The sequence below is a fragment of the Varroa destructor genome, unplaced genomic scaffold, assembly GCF_002443255.2.
Source record: "Varroa destructor unplaced genomic scaffold, Vdes_3.0 BEIS01000003.1, whole genome shotgun sequence".
Lineage (NCBI taxonomy): Eukaryota > Metazoa > Arthropoda > Arachnida > Mesostigmata > Varroidae > Varroa > Varroa destructor.
Window position 1 is genome coordinate 10,127,896 of NW_019211456.1, and position 11,335 is coordinate 10,139,230.

General features: G+C 39.0%; 2 protein-coding genes across 8 annotated transcripts in view; one reads left to right on the forward strand and one right to left on the reverse strand.

Annotated features, from left to right (window-relative positions):
* Mettl3 (methyltransferase like 3) overlaps positions 1-3,605 on the reverse strand; it is a 12,475-nt gene extending 8,870 nt beyond the window's left edge. Inside the window, exons 1-2 of one of the 7 annotated variants that reach the window (XM_022798298.2) lie at positions 3,481-3,605; positions 2,452-2,731 (exon numbers count right to left, since the gene is read on the reverse strand). In XM_022798298.2, the coding sequence (XP_022654033.1) occupies positions 2,452-2,560 (109 nt within the window). In that variant the 5' untranslated portion in view covers positions 2,561-2,731; positions 3,481-3,605. The other 6 variants (XM_022798297.2, XM_022798303.2, XM_022798304.2 and 3 more) reach the window with 6 other exon arrangements.
* Positions 3,606-3,741: 136 nt separating this feature from the next.
* Positions 3,742-9,003, forward strand: LOC111247416 (NPC intracellular cholesterol transporter 1-like). Its single transcript, XM_022798294.2, has one exon. It carries the CDS (start codon positions 4,533-4,535, stop codon positions 8,190-8,192), a length of 3,660 nt encoding a protein of 1,219 aa, XP_022654029.1. The 5' UTR covers positions 3,742-4,532; the 3' UTR covers positions 8,193-9,003.
* The last annotated feature ends 2,332 nt before the right edge of the window (positions 9,004-11,335 follow it).

Here is an 11,335-nt window from a genome sequence, read left to right on the forward strand (position 1 = left end):
TAGATTCGTATTCCATTTAATCCAATTTTTTTCGTATAAACCGTCCTCGAATTTCAATAGCTATAAAAGATATAGAAACAGTGACATTTGTGTTAATTTTAGTTTGACGTGAAATGCAACACCCAAAAGCAGTAAGTAGAAAATAATGGCCTACCATCACATATAATTAATAGCTCTTCTATTATCTGATAAAGTATTTCACTCGATAGAAATAATGATGGCGGATTCAGCATTCTAACGATTATAAGTGGCCATGTCAGCTGTAGGGTCCAAAGCTTTCGTAAACACCTACATAGATCGAACTCTGATAAAAGGTCCTACACTTATTCTCAATTACGTGAACTAATTAAAGGAATGATATGTGGTGAGTAACGATTCACACAGCTGCACTCATCCAGACACTGAATTCATCAATAGAGATTATGTAAAATCCTTGACTCGATTCTGCGTTGAGCGCTGTAGACTTACTTATAAATGGTTTAACATTGTGTTGTAAGTCTGCGTACTAAACCTTCTTTAAAGGTGGACCACCGATAATTCGATGTATTTGTCATGGGTTAAAAGTTAGTGAAAATATTCCTTGTGTGCGGACGTATGTAAATATACGTTTAAAGAATCAATTATCGAAAACAAAGGTAACAAACATGAGTATCTTAGTTGTCTTCACGGAACTTACTCTTATTTCAAGCATAGGCTGCAAAAAAACAATTGGCGGATTTCAAAGTAAAATTGGTAAATTTCGACATAGAGCCACATGAAGATGTTGACAGTATTTTACAGGCTGCCCTTTAATTATATTGTAAATAAAAAACGATGCAATGTTAAATTAATTGCGTTAATTTACATCTTGATGAGTAATATGGATATAAAATTATCTTATTGACTCATATATTTTAATTCATTTTGCGTTATCTGGTATGCGTTAATTACAATTAAATTACTGATTGCGACGCAGCTACTTTGCTAGATGATCGTTTAATTGATACTTTCAAGTTGCCGCGCAAAATGCTCATATTCCAATAAGTACCGTAAAAGCAAACGCCGTGGGTGGAAAAGAACCTTCCACCGCTATATGGTTTTGACGTACTCTGAGCTTGTTTCGTTGCTAATCCTGCGCACATTTCGTTAATTTTTTTTGAGTTCAAAATGTTGCGACTATTGAAGACATCTATTTTTCTACTTTTCGTCATGATGTAACGTAGATGCTCAATTAACTACTCCCAGTGCATCGTGCTTTTTTCTGAAATGGCGCTCCATGCAGTTGGACTGTCTTCCAAAGAACTTTAGCGAGTGAAGACGCTGTTGAAGATTCAATCAGATGCCAAATGGCACCAATTCAAGTATTTTAGATCATTATTCGTTTGCGATATGTTCAACATACAAAGGGGTGATAGCTTGTGGACTGAATATGGAAATGTAAAGATAGACAAAAATGCGACAGGTCTTTTTTTTTTCATTTTTAAAATGCCACCAGAATTATAGGCAATTTTCGAAAACCATTTTCCCGTTTTACGTATAGACAGATAGACCGTATTTAGAATACGTATGTATTCTACCTGTCTCAACCAACAATGTGGTTTGATTGTTGTTTAAGGCTCAGGCCCTGAACTTTTTTAGTATATTGCAAAGATTCTTAACTGGTATAAGCTGTAAAAGATTTTCTTTAAATCAAACATAAACATAACGATCATGGTCATATAAACATAGTTAATATCCTCTAATATGTCAATTAGGTTAATGTTTAGATTTGCTGGACTTACTTGAAAATCTTTATCATTATCTAATAACGGAGCGGATATCAGAATATGAAACTAGCTGTCTAAATGGTAATTTTCTTCGTCACTCCGAAACGCTAAAACATGATCTACATCCTTTTAAATTTTTCCGCACCACTCCGTAACATTAGATTAATATCAAAAATATCTCAGACCTTAAATTTAGATTCACATAGTTCAATCTAACGTTTTTAGGGACACTGAGGGGAACGATTTACCCTTACCAGAATAAAAATTATAGAAACGCAAGCAAGATTCACCTTACCATCCAACAATCATGCTTTGAATCGATACTAACTACAACAATCACACGAATGTTGCGATCTGTTTGATAAATTAAAATTAAATCTATTATTTGTCTATAGTTTTATATTTCACGCCATCTAAGCAATTAATAATTAACTTCTTACTTCCAATAATACAATATTAACAATAATTCCAATAATTTATAATAATAAGAAGTACAATAATCGATTATAATTGAAAATAATTTTCAGAGTTCCACGCAAATTGTGATAGTCATTCTAGTTTCGTTTTTGATGGATGAAGGTTCAATTCGAGGTATCGGGTAGAATTGACAAGAAACATCACTTCAAACTCCTGTCGAAAAATTTCACATATTCTAACCTAGTTCACGTACGATTCCATATCGAAGTTCGGAATCCTTTTTTCTTACCTAAAACGATTTCTTCGCGCTCTTTCTTCCGCTTAAGAAGCTTTTCCCTAAAACTGCTCTGTCGGGACTTCAGGGCCTGAATGTCCTTCCAAGTGTCGCTGTTGTCCATTGCCAGCTTCCCAGCCGGCGCACTGTTCGGTTCAACCACACAGTCCCACTAGACGCAGATCACGGCTGGAGAACGATAGAAACTCCCTGCACAGAGATTTGACAATTGCGCTTGTCAATGAGTTTGGTGCGTATCGTCCTACGGATATGTTGGCCGATGTACCACGGGGTGCTAACGTGATAAAAAGGCAAAATTAGGAAGTAATGAGGTTCGTACTCTGTCGAACACGAAGGCTAAATGAATACTTTGGTTCAAAGGCACGATTGAGAACGTTTTGTGCAGCACGTACGCCTTTAATTCAATTGGAATTAATGGTGAGCTAGATTAATAACCGCACGAATAAACGCCACGACCCGCTGAGAAATCGAAGAATCGAATATCGCAGAATGAATTAACCTTAAAATGTCGGCTTAAATCTGCAGTAACTTAAATGTTCCACTGCTAAGGAGCGCTTGACAAACTCGTAACGGTCATCTCGTTGTTCAGACAAGTTCCTAAAGGCATCTCTATGTTCCTTATTAAATTATTCAGTTTTTTTTTGACGTATCAGCTTTAAATGTGAAGGTTTTCTCATGTTTTTCAACTTATGGCTTATGCCAAAGTTATATAATAATTGCTAATTTCTTCACAGTGGCCTTGCATTTAGCATTAAAAAACCTCGTGTGAAGTTCGAGACTGTTGACCAGTACGCTACGTTCAGCCAACTATCTCAAAACTAAATTAATGAGTTATGGTACTACGCCTATAGGGTAGTACTGCATAAACACGGATGGATAAATAACTGAAATACTATTGATAACACGAAACAATAGAAAATGTATGGCACAATTCAGCTTTAACTAGACGCATTGTTTTGTCAAATAAGTAAATGGTCAATAAACCGGCAAAAAGCACTCTACTGAATGCATACTTGCACTGACACAAAACTCAAACAATGGCAACACTCCTATGTCGAACTCAAGGCTCTGCTCGACAAGCCGTGTTTACAAATACGGTGAACCCGGTAAGTTGCTACCAAATGGTTGGTATATTTCAACCACATTCTGTTTATTTTGCCCATATCCAGCTCACTCTCTAGCCTTCACTATTAGCCGTTCAACAAATTGGGATCACTAACATCATCGCTTGTTATCATCATTTTCACCATTACTCACATTTTAACCAGTGTTAACATCAAAACAATAAGCCGTACTAGATTAGCTGATTAGCGGCAAAAAACTACCATCTATTATTGAACGCTGCATGCTGGCCACCGTAAATTATTCGATTCTTATACCTTCTGCTGTCGTTAACTCCTAACATTAAGCAATGTCCGTAAACGCCCACTTTCGAGCTTAGACAGTTACATACATTTAAGTTTGGTGCTACCGGTACACCATCGTGAACAGTTGATTCATCTAACGTCTGTCGAACTTCTGTGTCATCGTTAAGTCGCAATTTTGGCGATCAATATATTTCGAGGGGTAACTCATAGAAGTTCGTGTTTGTACAGATAGAAAATTTGTGTGCAAATTTGCTGTTTTCCTGACGGTCAATTACGACTATTTGTAGCATTTTTAAAGAAATCTCGATGTAAGTCTGTGATAATAGTTCGCAAAGACGAAAAAGACTGTGGCGGCAAGGCAGAGGGCAACTAGTCTCAGCAGCAGCCCAAATTCGCAGATTAGACTGGATTATCACAGCTGTAGAAATGAGGAGAAATTAAACCAAATTGAAACTGTTGGATTTACTAGGCTTGATTAGAGAGAAGTGCTTTTCGAGTGCAACGTCACAACTGGAGAGCGGCGACTACTAAGAGTTTTGCTGAAGCGCAACAGTTTCATGCAGTGGCTATACGCGGACAACCTTAGTGGACGTAAACAGTCAATTTGCGATATAATCAGAAATGTGTATAGACGCTAGTAAAGCGATTGTGCTTTTCTAAAGTGGTAGTGTCACTTGGGTCACTTAGAAAAACGAGCAAGCCAAAGACATGACAAATGGAAAAAACACGGTCGGCACTATGCGGCGATGGATTTCATTATGTCTCATAATGGAGCTCGCTGTTTCGACCAATGCCGAGTGTGTATTCAAGGGACAATGTGACATATACCTTACTGTCAAGCCCTGCGTTTCCGAGGGTGACGACACAAAGCCGGAGCCGCTAAACTCAACCAGACTATTCAATGAATTGCGGAAGTTTTGTTCGGACTTCGTTGATCCTGAAGAACCTTTGTGCTGTGACTCTGTATCAGCCCAGAATATAATCAATCAGATGAAAACACTGGATGCCGTCGTCGGGCATTGTCCTTCCTGCTATGTAAATATAGCAAGAATCTTCTGTCAAAGCACATGCTCGCCAAATCAGCATGAGTTTCTGAATGTAACCAGCTGGACCCCTGTCAACAAAACGCGGTATGGCAATAAAGCGGTGTTGGGTCTCACCTACTACATATCAGAGGATTACATAAACAGTGCATACGCATCTTGCTCGACTGTAACTAATCCACAGACTGGATCAGCATTAACACTGCTATGTGGTAACTTTGGCGCTCTGTACTGCACACCGACCAACCTCTTGAAGTTCATGGGCAGCTCGCCTTTCCCGTCTCCATTCCAGATCAACTTTAGTTACACAGCTCTGGATCCGTTCATTCCCTTAAATGCAAATGCAACACCATGCAATAAAAGTCCGTTTAACGGATCAAGTCCCTGTCAATGCGTCGACTGTAGTTCTACATGTCCACCGTTCCCACTTCCCCCTCAAGAGTGTGACCTTTCGATTTTCGGCATCGATGTATGGTTCTTTACATTGAGCCTGTTTTTCAGTGTATTAGTTGTCGCTTATATCTCAACCCTTTGTGTTTATCGTAGGCGACGATCACTGTTGACCGCGTTAACCACTGCTACCTCTGAGTATGATGAAATCGTCTCGGAAATGAATGACGGCGAAAAAGCCGATAGACCCTGTGTTGTGATGAGTGCGTTTGAGCGACTAGGATACGTATGCGCTAGTCGACCGTGGCTCGTGATTTTGTTGGGTTTAGCTTGCGTCATTCTATTTTCCATGGGTAATTTGCGTTTCGAAGTGGTCACAGATCCAGTTGAATTGTGGTCAGTTTCAACCTCTCTCGCGCACACGCAAAGGGACTATTATAATAAGCATCTAGGCCCATTCTATCGAATCGAGCAAGTGATCGTTCGAAACAAATATGGAAAATCATTTAACTATACTGATACAGAAAGGAATTTAGAGCATGAATTTGGTCCGGTCTTCGAGAGAAAATTCTTTCTCGATGTACTTCATCTTCAGCAAGAGATTATGGCGCTGAAAGCGACTTTTAAAGACAATAAGACCGTAGTCCTAGATGATATCTGCTTTAAACCGTTAGGCGGGAACCATAAGTGTGCCATCCAGTCAGCAGCTAATTGGTTCCAGAATCAAGCTACGCATATTATAAATGGAACAAAATACCTGGAGCATATTATTGACTGTGTGAGCAGTGCAACCATTACGCGAGATTTCGATAACGTACTTAAAATCGGTTGTCTGGGCGATTTTGGGGGTCCAAGCTACAGTTATGTAGCACTGGGAGGTTACAACGGTACGGACGCACTGAAGGCCCGTTCGTTGATACTCACCTTCCTGGTTAACAACCATGTCAATGATTCAGACAACGCGCAAGCAATCGCATGGGAACGCGAATTCGTTAAATTCATGAAGCGTTATAACCATTCTCACATGGACATTTCGTTCTTATCAGAAAGCTCGATCAACGACGAACTCACACGAGCAAGTGTTTCCGATGTCTGGACTATCGTGATCAGCTACCTTTTTATGTTCGCCTACGTATCGTTTGCGCTTGGTCGCTACCGAACCTGGTCGACGGCTCTTCTAGACAGCCAGATAACGCTTGGAATCATGGGCATATTGCTAGTTTTCGTCTCGGTAGCTGCCAGTATTGGTATCTTCAGCTTTTTCGGCGTTTCCTCGACGTTGATTATATTCGAAGTTATTCCGTTCTTGGTGCTGGCCATTGGAGTGGATAACATCTTCATTTTGGTACAAACGCATCAGCGCACAACGCGCCTCGATGGCGAAAGTGTCGAGCAACACATGGCTCGTGTCCTTGGTATAGTAGGACCTTCGATGCTATTAGCCAGTGCAAGCGAATGCACTTGCTTCTTCCTTGGTGCCCTTACAGACATGCCTGCAGTGAAGAAGTTTGCACTTTATGCCGGTCTGGCATTGCTCATCGACTTTCTATTACAGATTACCGTATTCGTGGCATTTTTTACGCTTGACGTGCGTCGTCAAGAAGCTCGTCGTCTCGATCTGTTCTGCTGCGTTACATCAAAGAAGACGTCCGAGGATAACACTAGAGAACAATTCGAGGACTCTTGGTTATACAGCTTTATGAAATGCAAATACGCACCTCTACTTAAAGGCTCCAAGTATAGAAATGGCGTCTTTGTAGCCTTTATCGCATGGTTCTTCCTGTCAATTGCTGTTATCCATAAGCTGGATATCGGTCTTGATCAGGAAATTTCAATACCAGAAGATTCCTATCTGCAACAGTACTTTCTATCGCTCAAAATTTCTCTGAATATTGGTCCTCCACTGTATCTGGTCGTTAAGGATAAGTATGATTATAACGAACCAACAAACCAGAACATAATTGGTTCGTTCCCAGGCTCCAGTGGATACTCTCTCGTTAACCAGGTCAAACAAGCATATCTGAATGCAAGTATTACGTACGTCGCCGCGCCTGCAATGTCATGGATAGATGACTATTTTGGTTGGATTACATCATGCTGCAAAAACTGTAATGGGAATAATAGCTTCACGAAGCACATAAACGATTTTCTTTCTGAGAATCCCGACGGGTCATGTGCCAGAGCGGGCCATGCCGCATATAGTACCGCGGTAGAGTTGAAGAACACAACCGATGGTTTTGAGATCCTCGCCACTAGTTTCATGACGTATCATTCGGTGTTGAAGACAAGCACGGATTACATTGCTGCTCTGAGAATGAGCCGTTACTTAACCGACCGAATTCAGGAAAAGGTTCGCGACAGCTACGTTGGGAACAAGAATGACGTCGAAGTGTTTCCTTATTCCGTCTTCTATGTATTCTACGAGCAGTATCTAACCATTTGGAGAGATACAGCTATCCATTTGTTGCTGTCGTTTTTGGGTGTCTTGACTATTACGCTACTGCTTACGCGGTTCCGTCTTTTGCCAACACTAGCCATTTGCGTGACCATCCTGATGATCGTCCTCGATGTTATGGGTATCATGTACTTCGCTGGAATTGCGCTAAATGCTATCTCAATGGTAAATCTCGTAATGTGCGTCGGGATTTCGGTCGAATTCTGTTCGCATGTAACTAAGGCATTTTATAGTCGAAGCGAAGAGTTGCCTGTAGACAGGGCCGTTGGAGCCCTCACCGAGGTGGGCAGCTCGGTGCTGAGCGGTATTACGATGACCAAATTTGCCGGAGTGTTGGTACTTGCCTTCGCCAAGAGTCAGCTATTTGTAGTATTTTATTTTCGCATGTATCTTAGCATTGTATTGGTAGGGTCGGCTCATGGGCTAATCTTCCTGCCCGTCGTGCTGGCTATGTTCGGTCCGACACTGAAACCTGTTTAGTGAGTACGTGACCGAAAAACACGTTTAAGTAAATAACTTAGCAAACTATAAAAATAATTAATGCTAAATGTTATAAGTTGATGCTAATTTATACACACATCACATGTGCAGGACATGTTTACGGATCTAGCCATCCGTGAAGTTACTATAATGATGCTTGGTCCCCAGGTGCTTGTCGAACTAACCATTGACTTATTTGGGATTTGTTATCGTATTCGCTTTAGTCAGATATTCTCTATTTCGTTTCAACTGTTTCAGAAGATGCATATTCAACAAAAAAGAACTTAAAACCCATTAACGCTTTTACTACTTGTAATATAAAGGGAGTATCGTTATACATATAAGAAAAACGCTTATCTACATCGGGCCGAAGCAAAAATATATAATTATTGTCTCTGAAATAGCTTTCTAGTGCAAAAGTAAAATAACCACGAGATTCTATAAACATTTCTACACACTATTTCTATATGTGTCGCTAAATTTGCTTATAAATTCGTATAAAATCATATAATTAATAATTAAATGAAATTAGCAGCAAAAAAAAACAAAAATTACAATTGTAACGTATGTTCGATGTGGTAATTTTACGTACACCATGTAGACGTAAGCTTAGGTATAAAGATATTTTTGTTTATAGAGACATCGTTTGTCGTTTATCTATGTTTGATATAATTATGCTTGGTATATGAAGGACGAGGATGTGCATAATGATTTGGACATATATATACATGATGTTTATCTTCCTTCATCTATAAAATTGTTTCAATAAACCCATTAATTTTGCTGTTAGAATGTGCCCAAATAAATACAATTATGCTGTTTTTATTGATGGTAAAAACGTATAGTTGGTAACGACATTATAGCTCATGACCTCTATATATATATACATGTATATACAGCACAAGTATCTTTAAAACACCGATTTTTCATGGTATTTTCTTCAGATAGCGATGTAGTCATTCAAAATAACTCAGTCTCTGATGGTTTCGCATACGCGGTATATTTCAAGGAACAACAAGGAATAATGGGCCTCGTGATAGCATTGTTTTGCCATTACACACCAATTGTTGTCTCGCAACAACTGCGAACGCTGTTGCTAGTGCTTCAAACCATTACTGTCACACTCCACAACCAAGTCTATATGAAGTCTCTAAAAATTTTTGTGCAGTACATGTATAGATTCGTACCGATGCGCTGAACCGATCAGATTGTGTGATCGACGTCTAAGGGTAAAATATCTGCTATTGATGACTGGAAATCGCTAGCAAAGATAATTTCAAAAACGCGGCCGTCCGGCTCGTTGACTAGTAGATATCGCTTTCGCTTGTATTCGCATTCAAGCTCACGTCAATGCTTTGCTTAAAAATAGCTGTTTCCGCTTAACGAATGAAAATGTAGAATGCATACATATATTGACTGGCAGATGTGTAGACAATCTTGAAAGAATCAGAGCAGTGGCGACGCGTACTCGTCAAATATCTTCACTTTCTATTCATACGCGTGGAAAACAGGTACGAGAGGCGTCATTACAATGAGACAACTTCGGCTGGTAGCGTCACATCGACTGAGGCTACATAATAGCTGGTCAATACAATATGAGAAGAAAAAAGCTATGGCCCACCCAAGAAAAACAACTTATTAAGTCAGCCTTGGCTAAACGGTATAATATGTCAGATGCATACGAATAGTTTTTCTTTCTGTTATTTAACATTTTATTCAGTTGTAATTGGAGTCGAAGAAGAAAATATAGGATCTTTCCACAAACTTCCCATGAAGAAACGGAGAGGTGCTTGTCTCGTACTGAACTGGAAAAGTCTCAAACACGTTCTCAGCACTTGACCCTAGATGGCTCAAGAGATCATTGTGCATTTATAAAACAAAGCATCGTTTCTCAATGAGCTCTAAAAAACCCAAGGCCAGTTTCGTCAGCAATCACAAACGTAACAAATAAGAAAGAAAACATCAGTTCATAAAATGCAGTCAAATCGGATGGCTAAGTAGCGCCAATAAAGCTGGCAACAGTAGAATGTATAAAAAAAAATCCATTCAATAGTTGAACCAGTTTCATATAACTACACACATATGTAGTTTGTCGACGGCAAGGCTTACACCACCGAGATTTGGTTTAATAATAATAATAATATAATAGAGATAATGTCGCAAGAAGGCGAGTTGTTTACAAATACGAAATTAAGATTAAGCAATCATAAAAGTAAGGAATTTTAAATAATTATGTAATATTACATACATATTGGCTGTGCCCAAAACTCAGTATACCATAGATGTATACCATTAACACCTGATCGGATAGAATAATCTCGATTTTGTTAGGCCGTTTCAGAAAACTTGCTCTGAAAGCAGTTTAGTAAATTTGAATAATGATCTGAAATCCGCCCGTCGCAAAAGCGTTAAATCAACAAAAACTACGCTTAAAATATGGTCAGACTGTTCCAGTATCTGAACTGCTGAGTTTCGTTTATTTCCAATACATGCAAAGCTTGTTGCTTTGTACCATGCCTTGTATGTTTCCTTCAATTGGGAAATAATTCACTAATTCAGCGTGTTTAAATAGAGAATTGGAAGTACGATACGCAGTGTGCCCTTGAACTTTGTGTAGCCGATCGACATTTGATTTGACGTACGGTTAAGCATTTCTAGATTAGCTTTTAAACATACTTATCGTTACAAATTTATGTTAAATTGAGGCCGTCGAAAGTTGTAATGTATATTTGACTCCGTAATGCAACGCACTGATGCAATATTTTTAGTTGAAAGCTAAAAATTTCTGAACTATTCGTGAGCTCACACCTACTAACATATACATGTAATGTCCCTAAATTTTGTTAGGGCTTCATGTAGTTATGGTCTATATCTGATATCCTACAATAATCGGGTGTTTGTCGAATTTCTGTCTTTGGTATTCTTGTGGGTTTATTCTTCTTCTTTTTCCCAATAATTTATGTTCACGTAATTCTTTACGGTTATGCAATCTGCAAACGATTGCACTAACACTGTGCAATGAAAACAAGTACTTAATGATATGTGTACATATGCATATGCATACGTGTGTGTGCATATTCGTACGTGCGTGCATGTGTGTGTGCAATTCGTATGAAACGAGACGTAATGTTTCGAATGAAAGT

Coding starts and splice junctions, on each gene's coding strand:
- LOC111247416 (XM_022798294.2), top strand. CDS start 4,533: ATGACAAATGGAAAAAACACGGTCGGCACTATGCGGCGATGGATTTCA.